This window comes from Trichechus manatus, unplaced genomic scaffold (genome assembly GCF_000243295.1).
Source record: "Trichechus manatus latirostris isolate Lorelei unplaced genomic scaffold, TriManLat1.0 scaffold00173, whole genome shotgun sequence".
In the NCBI taxonomy this organism is placed as follows: Eukaryota; Metazoa; Chordata; class Mammalia; order Sirenia; family Trichechidae; genus Trichechus; species Trichechus manatus.
Genome location: NW_004444109.1, coordinates 1205908 through 1229250, shown reverse-complemented (window position 1 = coordinate 1229250; position 23343 = coordinate 1205908). Strand labels below are relative to the sequence as shown.

Here is a 23343-nt window from a genome sequence, read left to right as displayed (position 1 = left end):
CTTGGCATCCTGGAAAAGTCGTGGGCTTTGGTTTCAGTTAAAGTTGAATTTAAATCCTAGCTTCAGCATTTTCTAGCTGCAAACTTTAGTAAAGGCACTTTACTTTTGTTTCTTCACTTGTAAAATAAGGATAATGATATTGCCCTTCAGGGTAGTTGTGAGAATTACATGAAATAATGTAGGCAAAAGACCTTTAATGTAGAGTTTGGCAAATAGTAAAATTTTAATAACTATTAAGCGTCTCCCTCTTCGGGTAGGTGTCCCAGAATATAATGAATAGTCTTGGGAAACAAAATGTACATATTTCCCTAGTATAAAATTCATGTACAGCTGCTGTTTGAGAATGAATACTCTGCAAAGAAGTATTAATATTTTAAGATGTCTGATTAATTCAGCACATCCTAATATACAGGCTCAAATGATTTGTGACAATAAATTCATTCTTAACGTTTCTTGCATTTCAAATCATGGGGATTAAAACATTATAATCAATTATCTTGTAAACATCATACATTTTGAAACTCGTGACCTGGTATACTAGGAACATTTTATCTCAAGTCAGACTAAACTCTTGCAGTACTCTTTGATTAGTTTTCTCTTTGAGCTTTTATCACTTTGATCTTTTAGGTATTTTCAAAGCTTTGTCAATTTTGTGGTACATCCATTTGGTACTCTAACTTTTCTATAACTTTTGCTAATCTTTCATTTTCCTTTTTTTTTTTTTTGGTATCTCTTCACCTTGGAGCATTAAAAAAAAAAAAAATCCAAGGATTCATCTTATTCTGCTACCTAGACAGAAAAATATCTTGGTTTATTTATTATTAGAGTGAATTCAGACATGGCCTGTGATGCTGATTAAGGTTGGTTTGTTGAACCCACCCGGGAGTGCCTTGGACCAAAAGCTTGGAGATCTGCTACTGAAATGCCACAGCTTTGAAAACCCTATGGAATGCAGTTGTGCTCTTCAACCCATGGGGCACATGGGGTCATCATGAGTCAGCATAGACTCGAGAGCAGCTGGTTTGGTTTTTTGTTTTGTTTTCTGCAGTGCTAATTAGTATTGTATGTGTTTTGAAATCATGCCTTCTCAAGAAAGGTGGTGGAGAGCAGCTAGATTCTGACTGGAGAGCTGAGGAGCTGTGTTTCCATTTGACAAGGGGGATATTCTTTAATTTATTTAAAATGGTCTTTTCCATAATTTAGTGATTGCGTATACTCTGTTAGTTATTTCATAGGTAAGCTCAGTTTCAAAATATTTACTTTATATCTAACTTCATTACTTAACTACCCTGAAATAAAAGGTATTGAGTTTAAGGGGACCTGAGAATGATGATACATTTGAATGTGGGGAATTTAAGGTCCTACCTTTTTTGGCGTACTGTTATTTCTTTTTGGAATAAAATAGATGTATGTAAAAACTCTTTTTTTAAAAAAGCACAATTTTATCTTCTACCTCAGTGAGTTTATTTCATTTCTTCTTATTTTTTAAAGAAGATTCACTACATTGTCTCAGCATAATAAAGGAAATGAAGTGTCTTTATTATTCCTGTAATCTAATGTACATTAGCCATTAAATAATTGAAAACAATAAGAGTTAAGTGGAATGATATTTAAGTGGAGGAATGAAATATCATTCCTCCTAACTATCAGGCATTTCCCTAAGCCTGCTTGTTTCTTTGTTAAAAATAATAATTCATACTAGAATCCCTTGTTCTGTTTTCTAGGGTAGTACTTTTGATACAACAGAGCTGGTTGGTGAGAGTGTATGTAAATGAGCTGTTAAAGTTGGTAAGAACAATGGCAAATTGATAGAAAAGTCCATAAATTCTATAGGTAGATTGGGTGTGGGACCAAAGTAACAAACTTGATATTTTTATTAATACAGCTCTTCGTTATAGTCCCACAGAAATCTAAGATGTATGTCAGGAAATCTTCCCTTTTTTTCTTTGAAACAAGTGAAATCAAATTGCCCACACCAGCAAACCCAGTTGAAGACTTCATTCTCTACATATGGTTATCCAGCCTCTATCTCTAGTCCAGCATATGAGTTACTTTCACTATCTAATTTATTTTTGCCTCCTGCCATCATAGATGTAAGGGGCCTTAAGGGGAATAATTTAAGAAGAATTGATCCCTAAACACAGCAGATCTGAAAAGCTTACTTCTTAAATATCTATTCAAACTTAGTTGGCAGTAAATAAAATATCTATGTGTTTGATAAATTTTGGAAGCAGAAAAATTTCCTCAATTTACTATACAAGGGACTTTACCTCTCTGTGTTGAATAAACCTCGTAACATCTGTATCATAAGACTACTACTTGGGAACTATTAATAATGCATATAAAGTGCTAATGTGTGGTACCTAATATATAGTAGATATTCGGGAATGGGAAACTGCTGCTTTTATTCTTTAATAATTTCTGGAACAAATGCTAAAACATTATTTCTGCTAAAAAAAATGTTCATTTATGTACTATTTATATTTTCTACTATTCTTGCTTTCCTGAAAACCTTTACTTCTGGACAATAAACAATGCCAGTAGAAAGTAAAGATGACCATTTTTCTCCTGTCTAAAAAACATTTAATATTGAATATAGTTGTTCAAAAGTTATATGTGTATTATGTTTCTGAAGCAAATCTTTCTGGAGAAAAGTGATTTTTAAAAATGTTCTTTAAACAGTCTTGGTTAGTGTTTGAGATTTTGTATATTCAAACAATCTATTATCACAATTAATGAATAGTTTCTCTGGATGTAGAACTCTACTAGAAAACATTTTTCTCTCAATTTTAAAGGCATCTTAAGCCTATTAGATTGGCTTCTAGCTTCTAGTGGTTCTGTCGAGAAGTTTATTGCCATTTTGCTTTTTGATTTTTAGTGTGTGACCTATTTTGATACTCTGGAAGCTTTAAGGGTCTTCTTTTTATCCCTGTTGTTCTAAGGATTTCAGCTGGTACCATTTTGCCTCCAGTGGGTGTTTGGAAATGTATGGGGACCATTTTGGTGGTCCCAGTGACTGGGGGAGCTAAAGGAGAGTGCTTTTGGCATTTAGTACTTAGAGGTCAAAGAGGATAATTTTGCCGTGCAGGAAATAATCTCATGTCTTGTGACATTGGGGAAATATAAGAATAGTTCCTGACTGCATGTTGATTATGGTGTATAACGAGAAAGAAGACAGGTACACCAAAGACCAATCAGTGTATTTGGTAATAATGTTGTAGACATGCTGTGGGAAACAATGAAACTAGAAAGTCTAAATGATGTAGTAAAAATTAAAATAGAATAAAGAATCCCCATGTGAAATACCCATACCCGTTGCCATCAAGTCTATTCCAGCTCATAAAAATATCTATCAATATATTTACCATGTTACTGCTTTTGGTTTTAAGTTTGACAGTGTCTGCATTGTTACGCCTAGTAGTGTTTTTCAAACCTTCTTTTTTTTTTTTTTTTTTAATATTTCCCAGTAGTACCTGCTCTTACTTAATTACTGAGATTAAGATAATTATCAGCTCTTTTCCGTAGTAGGATATCTATTTGTAATTCAAACAGGTATCCAGAAGGATTTGGGAAAGAACATTACTGCTAAGGCTAGAGCTTGACTGATAATGACAGTTATACATTTCTGTATTGTAATGGGATTCAGAAAGGAATTGAGCATGGGTTATGCTTGCGCTGTTTAATAGCAACTTCTGAGTTAGCAATTTACAATTCTGTCTCACTAACGTTTTGGGAAATGAATTGCCAAAATAGCACACATAGCTATATTCTAAGAATACAGATATTCAAAGACAAGAACAAATTGCTTTTGAATTATCCACCCGTTTTTATGATCTGTATCATTGCATTACTTTTTTAAGGTGGCTAACCAGGAAAAGTCTACATTGAAAGTGTTGTACTCTTAGGAAGCAGAGAGGGATTAAGATAATGGGGTTGGAAGAGGACAATGTTATTATAGCAGTTCAATAATTTTGCATTAATATAATAATTTTTAGGCTTTTTAAATTAATGTTAATACTGAGCCTTTATTGTAATATGCATGCAATATACTTTTGCCTTTCAGAACCTAAATCGCAGCTGCAGCAACTTCATCAGGGACAACATAGATTTTCGAATATGGAGCAAAATGGAGTAAGAGATAATAACCAACCAAGACATCTTCCTCGAAATGATACCAGGCAGCTAAGAAATGAAAAGCCTCCTCGTTTTCAAAGAGACACCCAAAATTCAAAGTCCGTTTTTGAAGGCTGTGGATTACCTAGAAACAGAGGTTCTGAAAAACCAACTTCTTCAGTATCTGAAGTATGGGCTGAAGAGAGAATCAAGTGTGATAGACCATATTCTAGATATGACAGAACTAAAGATACTTCATATCCTTCAAGTTCTCAGCACAATGATGGTGCTTTTAAAAAAAGAGATAACTCTATGCAAAGCAGACCAGGAAAAGGTCCATCCTATGCAGAGGCAAAAGAAAATCCACTTCCTCAAGAATCCATAGATTATAATAATCAAAAACGTGGGAAAAGAGAAAACCAACCAGCAAATCTTGATCATTTTTATGACAGAAAACCACGAACAATGAGTAATGAAGCTTTTAGTGGTGTAAAAACTGAAAAACATTTTAATGTAAATACTGATTACCAGAATCCTGTCAGCACTAATAGCTTCATTGGTGTTCCAAATGGAGAGACAGAAATGCCACTGAAGGGGAGGCGAGTAGGACCTATTAAGCCAGCAGGACCCATCGCAGCTACTCCCTATGATGATAAAATATTTTATAATAGTGGGCCCAAAAGAAGATCTGGGCCAATTAAACCTGAAAAAATCATAGAATCATCTATTCCTATGGAGTATGCAAAAATGTGGAAACCTGGAGATGAATGTTTTGCACTTTATTGGGAAGACAACAAGGTATGGTTGCTGTAAAGATATTGTGTGCTAATATTAATAAATACAGCATTCTAGTGGAACCTCACAGAAGGCCAACACACTGGTGCTATGAATTTTGTTTGAATTATACCTGTTTAAAGCCTCTGAACAGATAAATAGATATATAATGTATTGAAGAGGGAAAATAAACCACAATACATAATATTTTTTGATAGATGTTTAGGGAAATACCTGTCCCATACGATTTGGTTAGGTTAGATTTGCCTTTAGTTTATATATTAAAAAGTACTGTAGAAGTGCTTAAGTGAAGTTGAACTTTATTTCATTTATCATCAACTGAACCATTAACGTTTTTGCTTTTCTAGTAAAGTTAAACTGATTCTTAAGGAAGAAAATCAGTTGAGTGGCACAGAATTAAATTCAACAATTGTTTTCCTTTTAAATTTATTTTTAAAAATACATATATTTGGCCTACTTTAAAAAAAATAAGAGCAGAAAGTATTTATTTAAGTAAGCTAATAAAACCAATAATGTAAACATTCTTTAGTTGCACGTTATATTCTAGTTGAAAGGAAAAGAGCGAAAAAGAAAAGGGGAAGACAGAAGGTGTGGGCAAGGAGAATAAGATGGATCACATAAAAAAAAGAGCCTGGCTGAGAGAGATCAAGGCAGTAAGAACGGGAGGGAGAGGAGGGCCAAGAGACCCTCAGAGAGGGAGGTCTTTGTGAGCGTTTTCTCTTCTGCCCAACATGCTCTTCTGCGAACTACCCTTTCCATCCTTGAGGGCTTGGCTCAGACATCACCTCCTAGAAGAAGCCTTTGACCTGCCCCCTCATCTCTCCTACGTTGTTCTCTTTCTCAGTCAGTGGCTTGTTCATTTTTTAGAAGTTACCACAGTTTGTAAATATTTTTGTTTTTCATTCCTGGATTGATATCTGTCTTCCCTACTATAGTTTTAAATCCCTTGAGGGCAGTACTAGGTCTGCCTGGTTTTCCTTTGTAGCCCTGCTCCTCTCACAGTGTAGGGTTTTCATAATTATTTGCTGACTGTTTAACAGTTAATGCAAGAGGGTCCATTTATATAGGGAAAAGTATAGTGGCAAGGGGACTAAAGATATCAGCAAGGTAATAAAATCCGATGTAAAGGAGTTAAAGTGTGAGCGGCCTGGGTGGATGTGATGATGAAGTCAAAGAGAAAAATACTGAAATCAATGTTTAATAGGTACAGTAATTCCAGGTGATAAGATCCAGGATATGCTCAGGAGAGTGTGTGGCTAAAGAGAGTGGTGGAGGTAGCAATGGCAAAGATTTCAAGGAATTGAGAGGCTACAGAATTAAATAATTGAATTAAATGTAATATGAATTTATAAAGATGTTACAGGACTTGGAATTGGGATCCAGGCCCCAACATGAATGATGAGGCATAAGCATGGTGTTTGCTGATGGTAACAACAAGGAGGGGCATAGAGTGGTGCAGCTAGATGGCATAGGCTTTAAGGTTTTTATATGCTGTTGAATAGTAATGGTCTAACTGTCAAGTTTTTATTGAAGGTGGATAGTAGGGGAGGAGACAATACTATCTGTGTCTTTGCTTTTTTTTCTCCCCCTAGAAAAGTAACAATCTTCCCAGAAATACCAGCAGACTTCTGTATAAATCTCATTGGCCACAAGTATTTCACATGGCCACTTCCTGGTTATAAGGGAGAATTGGAAAGCAAGTGCCATCCCAATTCAGACTACTCATTTTCCAAAATGCAGGAAAAAAATGATTTGGGTAGTAATGGATTACATTTATTTAGTGTTTTCAGCTTCATGGTGGAGGCAAAAAAATGAAAAATCGATGTTGGTGGTTTATCAAGCCAACAGTGCCTACCTTACAGTAGGCCATTTGTGCCAGATGCTTCTCAGAAAGTTTGATTAAAATGAAAATTGGAAAACTTCTTTCTGCATTGGGCAGTGTAAGGTTGTTGGTGACCTTGACAAGAACAATTTTCAGAGGGAGGAATGAGTGCAGAAACCAAACTGCAATTGCAGCATGAATGGGAGCTGAGGAAATGTACACAATTATTTTGAGAAGTTTGGCTTTGAAGAGAAGCAAGAGAAGTGGATGCTATCTGGAAGCAGATGTGAGAGTCAAAGGAGGATTTGCTAGCTTGTTTTAGGATGAGATACTAGAATATATTTGTGTGCATTTTTGAATAATCCGGCATTAATATACTTTCCTAACCAGCTGTCAGACTAGAATACAAGGCCAGTTGTTTCAAGCATTTCCTTGTAAATAGTCTCAATCTTCTTGGTCCTTTGTCTTTCCGTCACTGCCATCTTATAAAATACCAGCCTTGAATTCAACTATTCATCTTCCTCATCCTACATCCAGGCTACCAAGCAGTGCTGGAGAAAATCACTTACTTTCTTGGAATGATATCACATATTTGTATTCTCCAACGTTCAACTGGTTCTCACCACCTTTTGTATTTCCATGATCGACATTCTCTTCCATTCTTTTCAGTGTTTTTTCCAAATCAGACATTCTACAATATCTTACATCCAATAAAAATTATGAGGTATGGTTAAAAAACAAACAGAAAGAGAGAAGAGAGAGAGACACACACAGAGAGACAGAGACAGCAGAAGCCAGTAAGCCACAGAGAAGAGAAACACGCCTACAGGTATTCAGATATTAAACTTAGCAGACAAGTACATTCAACAAGTATTAGTTGAGTATTCACCAAGCCATAATTAAATACCCGCTAAGTTCCAGGTGCTTGGGATATATCACATAATTCTGACTGTGTTATTACCCAAATGCCAAATTCAAAATAATGTGGACAGATAGTACCTAACATTCCCAAAATGTTTTGAGCTATTAGAATATTCTTACAGTAATTGAATGGTCTTCCAAGGTGACACTTTGATTTTAATTAGATGTATACTTTCACTGTAGAGGGAAGGGGCAGTGGCTGTCAATAGATTACACCATTAAGCATTGGAAATAAGGTAAACAAATATTAAGCCTGTAAAAGGGGTGAAATTAGTTATCTGCCAAAACCACCTAACTTAAGAGGTAGCTTTTAAATGTCTTGTCAAGAATAGGTAACTTTCCAGTTTTCTAACCAGAGACTAGGGGTAGAGATTTAGGAAAAGGAATTGGTATAACTGTCATAAAGAAAAGGAGCCCTGGTGGTGCAGTGGTTAAGCACTCAGGTGGTAACCTAAAGGTTGGCGGTTCAAACCCACAAGCCACTCCTCGGGAGAAAGATGTGGTAGTCTGCTTCTGTAAAGCCTTGGGAACCCTATGGTGCAGGCTCGCTATGAGTCAGAATCAATTCGACGGCAGCTGATTTGGTTTTTTTGGTTTGGTCATAATCTTCTTAATTGCACTGTAATGATGTTTTGGAGATAATTAACTAATTAGTTTAATCTGTGTTTTAAAAAGGTCCTTATAATACCTTGCCTTCTCTCTAGCTTTATTTCCATTAAATGAGCAATAGGCAGTTCTCCTTCTACCTCTAGACTGCCATAACTACTTTAGCTCTTATCTTCTCTCAACTGGAATAGTGTTAACAACCTCCAAATCGATCTCCTTGCCTTAAACCTTATTCCTCTTAAATTTATCACAAAATTGCTACCACTGTGATCCTGGTCTTAGACCATGTCATTCCCCGTTCTTAAAATCTTTCACCTGTAGAATAATTACAGACTGTAGGATGCATACAAAGCCTCCACCATCTGGCCCTTATTTGTACCAGTCCTGCCTAATTTCCTATTGATTGACCCTTCTTCTCACTTTATATACCATAATTAATTTTAAACTGATTGTTGTTTTCTATACTCATCATCATGCTTTATGTATTTATAACTTTCCTGGAACATCCTTCTCTTAATTCTTTACTTGGCTAACCCCTCTTCATCCACTGTCATTCCTTACAGGGATTTCTTCCTGAGCCACTGTTTTGCTAAGTGCTGTTATCACTACACCTCTATTAATATACTTTCCACATTATATAGAAGTTATTTTTTACACTTTTTTTTTATTAAGCTGTAAGTCCCTAAAAGGAAGTCAGTTTGTTTTACTAAGATATGGTGTTTGTTGAACTTACCTAAACTGACACGATTTGAGAAGGCTTACAGTTGAAGCATAGGTCCAGAAAGAGCCAAAACATTCATAGAACGCAGAAGAGTGGGGGACAGAAATAAAGGAGGGGAGAGATGTGAATGTATATCAAAACTCTAAGATAAGGAAAACTCTAGCAGTTGAGCACGGTGTCTCTAAACTTGGTAACATCCAGACCCAGGAAGGGAACACCATAGATTAATTTATTACCTTTGTAGTATGAAATATGCTAGTCGGTCAGTAAAAATGGACTCTTTCCTGGTACAGAGGAGGCAACTCATTTTTTAGACGGATGTGAAGAATAAGAATTTTTATTGCTTTCAACATTTTCTGATTCTGGTGAACCTGTTATTAAGAAATACTGTTAGAGTAAATAGTGTTATAGTAGAACATCTAACTGTACTAGCTTGAAGAAAGTATTTCATAAGAGCAAATTGTACTTTGTTTCATTTTGTGTTCACTGAGCAACATCCAGGCCTAGAATTTGGGTCTTGAATGGGTGGAAGTATATTGGAAGAGTGCTCCAATTAGATGACCTACTCCCAGTTACTTTAATAGATACATTAGATACATTCTTAAATTATAGTTCTGTTACATAAATCAGTTTCTTATAAGTTTGTTAATATGCACCAGTTCCCAGAGCCACTGGGTTCAACTAATAAAGTTTCTGGCTGTACAGTACCTCAAATCCTATAAATCTTGGCCATAAGTAATGTGGTTGCTCCCTCCGCAATACCCCTACCTCACCTTGGCTCCCGTGAGGACTGAATCAATGAACCTTCTTTGGTATTTATTTTTGTCCTGTATTTCTGTTTTTAAAATAAATTACTTCTTGGTCATATTATATATTCTGATTAGTATGTAGGAATTGTCTTAACCACTATTCAACAAAGGGCTTCAGTGGCTAACAATAAAACTTAATACTAGTTCTTTTTACACCCATTAGAATGTGAATATTCTCTACTGACCCTCTGGAGCCCTGGTGGCTGCTAACCAAAAGGTTGGCATGTTTGAATTCACCAGCTGCTCCTTGGAAACCCTATGGAACAGTTCTACTCTGTCCTCTATGAGTCGGAATCGACTCGATGGCAACGGGTTTTTGGACTGACCCTCTGGTTCTGTTCTGAAATCTATTTGTATGTGGGAATTCATATGGTTGAGAGAATTTCTCTCTTTGTAGTCACTTTTGTGATTATCCAAGGGTATGTTTTTCCATTTTTTAAATATTATGCATTATAACACTTTGAAAATTTACATTTTCATCAGATATTGCCCTTTGTTGACAATATTGTCATATTTAGAACTCCTTTTTGTCTCCTCAGTTTTACCGAGCAGAAGTTGAAGCTCTCCATTCTTCGGGCATGACAGCAGTTGTTAAATTCATTGATTATGGAAACTATGAAGAGGTGCTGCTAAGCAACATCAGGCCAGTTCAAACAGAGGCATGGGTACGTGATCCAAATTCTGTACAAAGGCATAAGCTGTTTTGAAGAAAGTATATGGCTCTAAAAGATTAGTCGTACTTACAAAAAAATGCAAGTAGAAAAATATTTTGAATTTGCTTAAAACTTGGCTACCCTTGAAGTAAAACTTAAATTTAATAATTACATCAAACTACAGTAAAAAACGAATACTTTACCTTTCTTGTATAATGCTTTGTTGTATTACGCTTTGGAAATAGGTGCCCATAGTTACATGTTTGCCCAAAATTTGTTTGTATGTGTAAAATGGGTTTTTATGCATATTTTGTTCTTTCCCGATTTGTTACTTTAAATTTGACTAAATTATACCCAGCAGTTGTCAAATTTAAACTCTGTTGGATACATATATATTGTTTTTTTATTGAAATTACATGTAAAATTAAGAAGAAAACTTTAAATTATAAATGAATTCACACTGCATTTACTACACATATATTTATATATATGTATAAATCAACTATAAATATCTGTTTAATAATTATTTGATTAATTTTGTTGCCAATGTTATGTCAAAGCTGTGTGATATCTTTGATGATGTAATTTAGAATGTATTGATCTAATGGAGTCCATTTTATACAGGATATATGTGACAATATATAGATAGTTTCTCAGCTACGTTTAGGCAAAAATCAGGAGTACAAGGCATATTAGAATTAGTTTCATAAAGTTTTTCTTGTTTCTTTCCTATCTCAAACTGGCAGGTTGCTGTTAATAAACTTGTCATTATAAGCCTAATTTGTACCTATTTCCCTAAAAATATGCTAGAAAATTGTATCTTTCAGATAAGTAGTAGCCTTCATCATTGAAACATATATTGTTTTCACATGAGCTGCTTTTTGTTTTGGTCTCTACATTTTTCTGTCACCTCCTCAGTGCTTCCCCGCCGTCTCAAAAAAGTTAAATAAGACAACAGAAAACCTAGTAACAGTAACCATATTTTGGGTCACTGTTTTGCCTTTTTCTTCTAGAATAACTATCATTTTCTAGATAGTCTGTCATTTCATCTTTTGCCATATAATATTGCTAATTTTTCATATATTTAATTAAGATATTCTTTTCCTCATTCTGATTCTCTAAATTTTTACTGCTTTTTTCCCTAAGAGACTGACATACCATGATTTTCTAATTTATATCTTTCTTTTCTCAGAGAAACTTGATGCGACCATATTTTCACCCTTCTGATTCTCATATGATGGCTATTTACATTCTCTTTCCCATTAATACTCACACTTTAATCTAGTTTTGATGATGAAAGTAATTATGTATTGAGTCTATATTTCTAGAAGTTGTGTCCTGGTTTACTACTCATCATGTGCTCCCAATTGTTTTTAGCCATTACAGTCAAAGGTTTAAGATAGAATTGTGACGTTATTTAGTTTTTTATTTTTTAGAAGATTTAATAAGAAATTAATTTTATTTTTTTCTCCCTAAAGAAAAAATGATAGTTTTTTTACTTCATTTCTTCTCTACTTCCTTTTTCTGTTCCAGGGTGGACATAACTGATTAGCATGTTTGTTTATTCCTCACTGTAGCTCTTCCATTCAGAGGTGTTTGCTATGAAGTGATGATCTTCTTTGTGCAGTCAGTGACTTTTCTTTGCCCCTTAATAGTCCTCACTGCTTTACCCTTGGTTTGAGGTCTGTGTAAACTTAGCTGGACAATAGACGTATTAGATATCATAGCCCATTTAGTGGTTCCGTTCTGAACCACAGCAATAATTTCATTTTCTACCTACCTGTTTATGATGACTCCTCTGTGCTTTATTGTGCCATTATCTTACCTGCTTTCTTTTTCTATAGTTGACTTAAAAATCTTTTATAAGATGTTTGAAATATTTTGCAGAAAGAAGCAGGATAGGATCTGTAATTCTGTTGGAGATTCTGGCATTTCTTTTCTCCTACTGATAGATAATCAATTGATGACATTTCCTGATTCTGCATAGATTAATAAAACATTTTTGGATCATGCGCATCTTTACTGAGGATAAAATCAGCCTTTCTTCTTTATTTGCATGAATAATTATCTTAGTTGAGAGAAACATCTCCTTCTTGAAATGTTGAGGCCACCACAGCTTAATGTATTTTATCCATCTCCATTTTTTAAAAAATAGGGGCGTGTGTGTGTGTCCCCGCAACAAATACAGTGTTGAGAATGCTAGTTAACTTAAGTTACAGTTAGCGTACAGTTCTCTTAGCTTTTAAAAGTATTGATGTTGGGGTCTGTGAATGCTTTTTCTTTTTGTCGCTGGGAAACAAGTTTTAATTTAATTATATTTAGGTATCATTGTACCAAATTATCAAAAGAAAAATATTTGTTGTACCAATAAGAAGGTTACACTAATTGATCAGTCATACTGGAAAAATTAAAGGGCTACAAGGTGCAGGGACGTTGTTAGAAGCCTTAGCACAGTTATTAACTCACACTGTGGATTGTGGATTTTCTAATTTTTTAACTCTTGCACTACTTATGTGCAGTAATATTTTTAATTGTGAAATGGTATTGTATCTTTTATTAAGGTTTATGTTTGTTATTGGCACAAGATTTTGGAAAACCTCTTGTTTTCCTAAATGTAGAAGTAATCATTCATTGGAGATTTTTTTTTTTTTTTTTTAATCATTTGCAGAAAAACAAACTGAAACAGCCTGCATATAAACCAAAACCCTTTATAGAAATAAATTGCCTGTATTGTCTCTTTTAAAGTATAGGGATAAATTATCAAAGCACGAACTAGTAAGAGACTTAATGACTAAATTAATAATCTGTTGTATGGAAAATTAAAATAAAAAGTTAGATCTTTAAGTGTTAATGTTTTTCTCATGAAGTCTAGGAATTATTTGCCTTAAATCTGTCTGTAAGCTAAGTATTTATTTTCTGTTTCCATCCGGAATACACCTTTTTACTTCCAGAACATACTCAATAAGTGATGATATTTTAGATAGCTAAAATATATGCTTATGATGAAATATTTTATTTCCTCCAAAATGATTTATTACTAAAATAATTAGGTATTTCACCCTTTTTTTTCCACACTAGCTAGATTTCCCTTGTTTCTTTTGGAAATTTTATCACAAGATAATGTGTTTTAATTTTAGTGCCTTTATTGTAATAAATTCCCTAATTATCACACGCAATGTGAGGTCTGCAGCTCATATTTTAACACCAAGAATAAATGATCTATTTCTCTTTTTCAGAGAATGGGTTTTCTGAACATGATAGGACTTTCCCTTTTGACAAAGTAAATAAAGCACTATAGAGTCTCATTTATTGTTTGTCAAATAATATAGAAAGAAAACCATGATATTATTTTATATTTCTGACCACTACATGAGAAAACATTAAAGGCAAAGAAAACCTGCTTCTTGTGTTCCCTGCAGGCACTTTATAAATTGTGTGTGTGTGTGTTTTTTTTTTTTAAACTTTAATACTGGGTACAGTAAAAAGATGCCACAGGCATTTTGGGAAGTACTATAAAATACACTGCTGCTGCTGCTCAAATAAACCTTTCTTGTTTTTAAGGTGTTGTTCCTTCTGGAAAGCTCTTCTAAAGCTGAAAAGGCACTTCCTGATTTTCCAAGTATGTTCATGGCCCAATTCCTCTGAGACCTTTATGTCCCAGGAAGTGTTTTAGACCATGCTAGTTTCCAAACTTTCTTTTAAAAAGTTCATAGTATCTGCTTCTTGGTATCAGCAAATGACCTGTTCAGCAGTTTCAGCAAGAAAAATTATGGTTGTATAGATAATGGTTAGTTCTAAGACCTTAATATACTCATCATCTTGGGCAGCGTCTCTGGAAAGTGACAGGTGGATTGTTATTGTCTTTGAGATGATCCATCCTATCGTACATGTTTTTCTGTAGAACATTCATTTATTCATCGCACCTCTGTCAGATGCCAGGCGCTGTTCTAGGTGAGCAAAACACAAAAAAATCCCCGCCGTTTGCACAAAGGTAGAAGAAAGCCATAGTTTTGGTTATATGAAACGAAGTTAAATATCTTATTAAGGACTTTTTTCTTACCTTTTGAGGCATTAAAAAAACAGAAATGGGGAAAATTCTGTTGTTACCAAAATTTTACTTTGAATAATCTTTAGATCTTTGTTTATTCCACCTTAGTTTGAAGATAAAATTAGTGTGGGGGAAAAAGGTATTACTTAACTATAAATTTTATCTATAAAGTTCTTAATATACTTATCTATTTTACTGCTGTATTTAAAAGTAAATTTCATTTTTATGAGGACTTCTTTTTTTTTTTTTTTAAGTACATATTTTTAAAATTTTATCATACATTAAGAGAAAGAACTTATCTCAAGTTTTGTTTTTGTAGTAACATTGCACAAAATTTATTTTATAATGTTGTTCTGGAAAACATGCTCGAAAGTTACCTTTTCCATATCAAATAGCATTCATAAAGAGCCATACATTATTCTATCACTAACAAAAATATTAAAAAGAAACACATAAGAAAAATTATCCTGTTTAATGAGGAAGAAGATTTGGGAGTTGTCATATGTAAATTAATGGGTTAAAAAAGAATTCTAAATGTTTTAGAACCAAGGTCATGTTAGTAATTTTAATGATGTAGTGATAAATTAGGTTATATCTAGTTTGTATTTGATATCAAAAGATCATAATAGATGTTAAAAGAGGACAATTATTATAGAAACCATTTACTTCAAAGGAAGGTTAGAATTCTATAACAATGAGGTTCTGCCAATTAGTCTTCAGTAAAAAGTGCAAGCACCTCTTTGATATCCAGAAGGCTTTTTATTCTTGCTGATAAATTCTTAAATAAATCATTGGTTATATTTTACTGTACTTGAATTTCTACATTAAAAACACAATTTGGTTAAAGTCACTGAAATAATGAAATGCTTTTTCTTCCACCATACATATTTTGGGAAGCTTTCTGTTGAAAGATAGCTATATGGGCAGTGCTAAATTTTTTTTTGTAATATAAACACAGAGTAAATCAGAATGAAACTATATGGCTGGTTTAGCCCCATTTAAGAACATTTCAAATTGTGAGCCATGGAACTTGGGATTCCATGCAATATCTTTAAGCTTTCTTTTAATGAGTTTAGTTCTAGTCGATGTGCTTTATTTCTTCTCCATCTATTATCCAGTCTCTCACAGTTCACACAGGAGGGTTGTGAATTATACAGAAGGACTCTACTGGAGATATGAAAGCTGCTAACAGAGAGAGAGATGATTTGTTCATTAGTACACTACATATACATAAATATGTTAACTTAAATACTGTTCATATCTGCCCCTTGAAACCCAAATTTAGCTCCTGACAGCTAAATGGAATGGTATGAATATCTTGAGACCCAGCTATACTATTGAATAGCAACATTTTATTTAACTATTTAAATTAATACTAAGATAATGATATGCTATTTTAAGAATCTGTATAAATATTGTTTGAATTTTGATATCTGATAACTTAATATATTGTAATCTGTTCAAATGAACTGTGTATAAAAATATCTTTAAAAGGTTTCTGGGTAATCTGAGTTTTCCTTTATTGAACAACAAAAGTATAAGGTTATATTATTATTTCCTGTTGCTTTTTCTGAAAATGAAATAAGTCTCAAAGCAAAATAACATGGCAGAGTATTACCATGTTATTTATTATTAGTATTTAGTATTACCTGAGACACACTGTCTTTTCTTTTTAAAGTAATTTTAATGATACTTCTCAGATGTGTTTTTAACTTTAATTATGGTTTAAAAGACAATTTAAGCCTCTAATTATTTAAATATTCTTAAGTATCAGGTTAGCTTAAATGTTTAAAAATCTACTGCATTTATTTTCATATACACGAATAATACCAATATTAATATTAATCTTTTATCTTCCAAGTGTCCCCTTTGTTAATGGCAGCCTAATAAATGGACTTCTGAATATATGGAGTTGGTTAATTAAGAAGTAGATTCATAATACTTTACCTTTATATTCAATATTATATAATTTTGATTTTTCCTTCAAAGTAGTCTTAAGGAGGTATTGTGAGTGAGATCCATCTTTGAAGACGCTTAGAATTGTCAGGCGAATTTATTTTTTCCTTTGACATTTTTGATTTGGTAAATCCAAGGCTTATTCTCCTCTGACTGTAAATTTTGTCTTTTTGTTTACTTATAGAAATTTTTGATGCTGTAATTTCAGACTGCAATAAATTTTAACTTTCCTTTGCAAAGATATTCAAAAGATTTGCTAATATACTTATTGCACAGGAAATAAAGTAGTAGTAAAATAAATGAAACTAAGGAATATTTTTGTTTTATTTTTGTGTTCCCAAAGATGTCACTCACATTGGTCATATGCCTTGACTAAATATTCATGTCAGTATATTTCAAAGATTTTTATAGTTCTAAAGAGGCATTCTTCTTGAATTAAAACAAACAAGCAAACTCAAAAGATACACAATTCTGTTTTAATTTTGGATAAATTTTCCGAGCCTCATCCATTTGCGTCTACAAAAGGATCAGAAAAATAATGTTACTCATTGTACCGTAGACTTTATTCCCTTTCAGATGGAGCTCCATGGTGTCTTTCCTCTTCTTTAGGCAGTGATGGTGAACCTTAGCGGTAAAGGGCTGAAAGAGAACTTATGATACATATTTGATTGCATGCCATAGTGAGTTGTCCGTTGTCCTTTCTGTTATGTAGTCATCTCTGTGTCTTAAATACTGTTTCTCTGTATTCCTACCATCATCTTGTTTATTAGTCATATTTCTTGGTTTCCATTTTGTTTCTTAAACATCGTTGCATCCTTTTGGCTTTTTTTTTTTAATAACTTTTTCTTTTTACCTCTGCTGGGTGGTATGTCTTAATGTATATGGACTACCCTTCCTACTGATCCTAATTCTTCTAAACTTTACTGGATGTATGCTATTTATTCTGGAATCATGTGCAATAGGTTTCACCATCACACCTGTAGGAAAAGAGCAAAGTTGATCTGTCTCCTAGTGAAAAACACTCAGGTGTTATAGAGCGTCCAGTTCCATTAAACTTGGGAACTACTGGCAAGAGTTTTACACCTTGGCTTGAAATAACTCCCTTAGGGGCCTGTCATTGGCTGAGAGCTCCATCCAGAAGGGAAAGGAAGTACTGCAACAGTGAGTACATTTTATTTGCCTTTTAAAAAATCCATGTGATTTAGAGCAAGCATAATGAAAAAGCTCTAATTAGACATTATAAAAAGCCGTTAAGTCTTTTTTATATATAGCTATATAATTCTTTGTATATAATGTATAAAAAATTAGTCCATCTAACTCAGGGTTTTTTAAAGCATATTCTGAGAACATGTTCTAGTTCTGCTTCATGTTAATAGCTGTTGTTTGGTTAAATAAGTTTGGAAAATACTAGATTAAAAAAATTATTCTTGTTTTATTATACAACTTCTTGGAGCCAGTAACATTTTAAATTTCCAGCTGAGAGATACATAGTGCACAGTGCTTCACAAACTTATTTGCTCATGGAAGTCTTTTTTTTAATCTCTCGATACCAAAAACAAAAAAAAACAAAACTGTTGCCATCAAGTTGATTCCAACTTATAGTGACCCTATAAATTCTACAGGAGATAGATAAACTCTACTAGCTTCTTTCTAGTTTTCAAACTTCCCATCTGTAAAATGGAATAAAGATTTATCTTTGGAAAATAGCTTTAGATTTCCCAAACCTCGTATTAATTGTACTTATGGTACTTTTATTATAAGTAGAGATAAAATATATAAAAAGCACTTTTCCAAATACATTCTTTACCTTACTGTGACTAGAGAACAAAATATATTCCTGAATTTTTATGTGCCTTCTAAGTACTTAGGTCATTAGTAAATCAAAAAACCAAATCTGCTGCCAGCAAGTTGATTCCGACTCATAGTGACCCGCCCTACAGGATAGAGTAGGACTGCCCCATAGGGTTTCCAAGGCTTTAATCTTTATGGCAGCAAACTGCCGCAACTTTCTCCCCCTGAGCAGCTGGTGGGTTTGTTACCAGATGAGCGCTTAATCACTGCACCACCAGGACCATTAGTAGTAGTGTTTAATTATGTGAAAATAAAGATTTACTTTAGATGTAATTATACACAACTCAATTTTATTTTAACTTAATACATAAAAGTTTTCAGAAATTATCATTTGTAAAGACTTCCATGGTAGCTTTCATAACATTGCTGTCCTTTTCTGTAATTCTGATTTCATGACCCATATGATGTCTATATGTTCCAGCAGTAACATAGTTTCATTTTTTATTTGGGTTTTCTATTTGTTATTCCCCAATAATCTAGTAAGAAAACTTTGAAACCCTCTGCCTCCCCCCACTTTTTTAAATTGAACTGGAATTGGCTATTACTAAATAAAATTAAGTGTCAAAGCAAATTAATTCCTCCTAAAAGGCAAAAATTCTGCTTTGCTTCAACATTTGTGCTGCTCTTTTACTAATAGGCTAGTGTGTTCTCTCTGAAGCCTTTGAATAGTATTGTTTTAATTAGTTTAAATCTTATTATTCAAAGCCTCCTGAAAAACAAACATAAACGCTCATAGACTTAACTGCTTTTGATCTCTTGTTCTTATTTTTCTTGATACTGCTTGTTAAATCACATGAATTGAGAATCTTAGAAATAATTCCAGAGCTTGCTTGAGAGATCCGGAGGAGGAAAATCTTATTTCAAGAAACATCTTCTTTCCAGGCATTTGTAATTTATAAACTAGGGCACAATTTACTGTTGAGTAATAGCTAGTGGAAGTGCAAAGAACTCTATGTATTTATAATATAATACTGTAAGTACCATCTCTTAGAGATTGATGGGATCAAAATTTTGAGTTAGCACACGAACTGGCTTGGTAGCGAGAACATTGGAAAGAGATCAGTAATTATTTGTTCAGTGATTGATAGAATCCTGGTGGTCATCTTTATTATTGAAGAGCCCTTCCTCAGCCATCAAGCCTGATGGTATTTTTTCAACAAGTATTCATTGAGTGCTTTTTTTGGTACCAAAGTTTTTAAGGCACTTTGGAAAACAGAGTGAGCTATATGCCCAAGGGATTAAAAGGAAAAGTAGCTGATATGTTACTTTCCTTCAAGAAGCCACTTAATAAGTTCACCATCAGCCTGGATGAGTTCCAGTCTGGGAACCATTGCTGGGATGGTTCTTGATTACAACTTTTTTATGCATGGTAAGTGAATGGTATAGTGCCAAAAAAATAAGTTGGAAAGCCCAACACTGATTTCTCAAAACTCGTATTAACCTTAGCAACCTTTTACTGCATTTTCAACTTGCCTAAAGTATGCTCACTTTTCCCAGAGCATGCTATTAGGGAATTAGGGTCAAGTATCTGATTAACACAGTTTATTATACAAAGAAGGATATTAAAAGTCAGTTTAATTCTATTCTGTTTTGTTCAAATTCTAAAATGTATTGACTTGTGATTTTTTCAAGTGTTAATGCTCATTATATTCTGCTTAAATAAATAAGACTTGTAATACAGTGAAGCAAAGTACACTAATTTTTTTTTCTCATAAAGTGAGAAATTTTATCAGTAATTCCTGAATTTGGCTAATGCCCAAAGAATGTTAGACTTAAATCAGATTTTCAAAGTATGGAATTGAAGTCTTAAAGCAAAGGGATAAGGGAGATATATCAAGAGCTTGTGAGTATTAGTACTTAGTCTAAATTTTTTATCCATTCTACCTGGTAAACTTTTTTTTTCTTGTCCCCCTTCTCTTCCTCTCCCTCATCCTTCTTATCTCACCTCTTCCTCTGTGTCCTTTTCCTCCTTTATTTTATTTTATGTGGGAGTGTATACCTTTTTATTCATCTTAAAGTTTTCAGATGGCTTTTAACTATTGGGTTGGATATCATCCAAACTAGACAGGACTGATGTGCAAATAAAGTCCAGTTAAATAGAACATCTTGTAAAGTACAGAAGCCTCTAAAAGCTTTGAGCACTGATATCCCTGGTTGATCTTTTGTATGCCATGATTAGTGTTAATGCTTATACTGTACTCAGCCCTATGGATAGTAGTTCTCATAAATGGAAGGACCTTTAGAGACTATTATTGAGGTGTATTGGAACTCATTACGAAAAGACCTAGAAATGATAAAAAGTTGGTAGCATGCCCAACTCCATTTAAATCATATTCCTGTATTCTTAGGAAATTAGCACAAGAAATAAAATGAAAGTATCTCATTGAATGTGCTTGAAACTTATGAAAAATATAAATAGTGAAGATGGGAAATTAAAATATATACTTCCTTTAAGAAAAATAAAGGAACTATTCAAGAAACTAGCCACTGAAAGTCTAAATTTTATTATAGAAAATTAATTATAAAGGGTTAGATTAAAAGCATTTTAGTTATAATTTAGAAATGACTATAAGATTTATATCTCAAGAAGATAATGCATACACTTTCCCATTTGTTGAAAATACCTAAAGTTGGCTATGAAAAGACTGAATATGTGAAATTTCTAGACAATCTAATGATTTGTAATTGCTTTAGTAAAAATAATCCCTGAAGGAAAATGATTAGGATGGGAAAATAATGGCTACAGAGTAGGTTAAAGTAGGTGGCTTGGTTCATAAGCAGATTTAAAAATAATTTTTATAGTGGTATAATTTACAAGGCTTGACTGAAACCACTAAATAAAATTTTAAAGTAATCTACGTTGAATCATTTTAATTATTTAAAAAAAAAGGTTTACTTTCTGAAATGAGAATTACTGTGCCTAATGGTTTGAATAAATTTCACAGAATTGGCAAAGTACAGTGAAAAATACTTCTGACATTGTTTACTACTTACTGCCATTCTTGGCTCCAAGGTTGAGACACATTTTCAGGTTCTATACACTTTGCTCTGGAAGGATTTGGTAAAAAGGGGTCACCAAGAGAACTAGATGTCTGCTCTCGTTGGCCTTCGAAACAAGAGGAAAGGTCAAGGCTGGTCTTGGGCAAATTACTTCCACCTCCCTTTTTGCCCCTGCTTCAGCTCCAGGGGAGCTGGAAAGTGCACAGGAGGAATCAGAAGACCTGGGTTCGAGTCCTGGCTCTGCCAATTACTACCTATGTGACTTTGGGTAAGTTACTTAATCTCTCTGGGTCTCAGTTTCAGTACAGGGTTGTTGTGATGATTAAATAATATGATCCCTGTAAATGTGCTTTTTAAACTTCCAAGTTCTGTAGAAACATAAATTTTTATTATCATAAGCTTAACTTTTCATCTTCCCTGTACTTCTGAAGTCTAGTGTCCTCAGCTATGCGTTTTTAAAGCAATCTAAAATGATTTCTTAACTCCTTTACTTCTGTGTCCTCTCCATGCTTTTATTCTGATCCTCTGCATGCATCAGAATTAAGTATTCTAAGAATGTAAAACCAGGGTGATTAAATTAGTTTTCGCTAAAGTGTGGCTCACTATTACCTCTTTTTATCCTTGCCGTTTTTACCTTTCTTCTTTAATCTTATCAGAATTATATGCTTAAAAACATAAAAAAATCTCTAATGCGTGGTAATTCAGTGTTGGGGAGAGAGGTTTTGGCAGAGGGAAGTCCCTTAAATCTTGTTATGCAGCTCATCGTTCCACTAGCTAGTAAGGTTGACTGGGAAAATGGGAATATGAAAGTACCTCTAGCCCTTTCTTTTTCTCTGAGGATAAGGAGATAGAAATAGGTCAGAGTTCAAAGTTCTTAAGAGATTTCACTAAAAACCTAGATCCTTAACCTGAGGGGGAACCATAGAAGAGACAAGGGATTTGGCAGCCCTTTCTTTGGTCAGCTCTTTTCGGTTACATCTGACTTTGCCTCCTTTTTGCCTCTCAGTAAAGTAAGTGCTGGCCTACTCTCAGCTAAACTAAATTTACAAAGCCCGTCGTTACTGGGTGCTCAATTTATAGGTCAGAAGGTACATGTATTAAGGAAGAAGGACAACTCACCTTCTGGATCACATCTGGGTTCAGATTAAGGGATATTTATGAGAGCATAAGAAGAGCTCGTGACCCTACTTGATCCAAACCTTCTCCACAATCTAAGAATGCTTGGTCTGGCTATGTGTAAGTAATAGTAGTACTAGCCACTTATGTAAACTGCTTGCCATTGATGCCTCATTACCATGCAGCACAATAACAGCTACTCATGTAATTAAGTGAATAGGTTAACTTTGTTACAGTTTTGTTTTTTTTTTTTAAATTTTCATGGCCTTGAACTGTTGACTTGTGCTCAATATGGTTTCTTGCTGAAGTACCAGTGCCATCTTCTATAACTTTAAAAATTAGAGGGAAATGTTGAACTCTAATAGTAATCAAATAAATGCAAACAATCAATTAAGTACAGTTTTTAACTTAGACATTAATGGAAAAAATTTAAATGATAGCATATACTGGCAAAGATGCAGTGATATAGGTACTCATACATTGCTGATGGCAGAGTAAATTGATATGATCCTTCTGATTTTTTTTTCTAAGCCTTAAAAGTTCATACTCTTTAAACCAGCAAAACCACTCATCTCACAGTTGTTAATCTATCCTAGGGAAATTGCAAACGAAAAAAGCTATTTGCTGGGAGGTGGTCATTGCAGAATTATTGTAGTACTAAAAATCTAGACGCTACCTAAATGTCCAACAATAAGAGAATGATAAAGCAAATTATCATCCATCTAATGGATGAGATACTGTATAGCTGCTTGATATAAGATCGTTATGAAGAGTGTAATATCATAAGAATAAAGTAAAAGCAATTTGTAGGCTTGAATGAGAACACACTCAAAGTAATGATTGTTTTAGGGTAGTACAATTATGTGCAGTCTACATCTAAGAGTGTGTGTGTGTTTGTGTGTATGTAGAAATAGAAGTACACATTTTCTTCA

At 33.7% G+C, this 23343-nt stretch overlaps 1 protein-coding gene across 1 annotated transcript in view; it reads left to right on the top strand.

Moving 5' to 3' along the window:
- LOC101357748 (tudor domain-containing protein 3) overlaps nucleotides 1-23343 on the top strand; it is a 140301-nt gene that overhangs the window by 89968 nt on the left and 26990 nt on the right. Inside the window, exons 10-11 of the mRNA XM_023741123.1 lie at nucleotides 4064-4911; nucleotides 10327-10452. Coding sequence (XP_023596891.1) covers nucleotides 4064-4911; nucleotides 10327-10452 — 974 coding nt within the window. The remainder of the gene's footprint in view (nucleotides 1-4063; nucleotides 4912-10326; nucleotides 10453-23343) is intronic.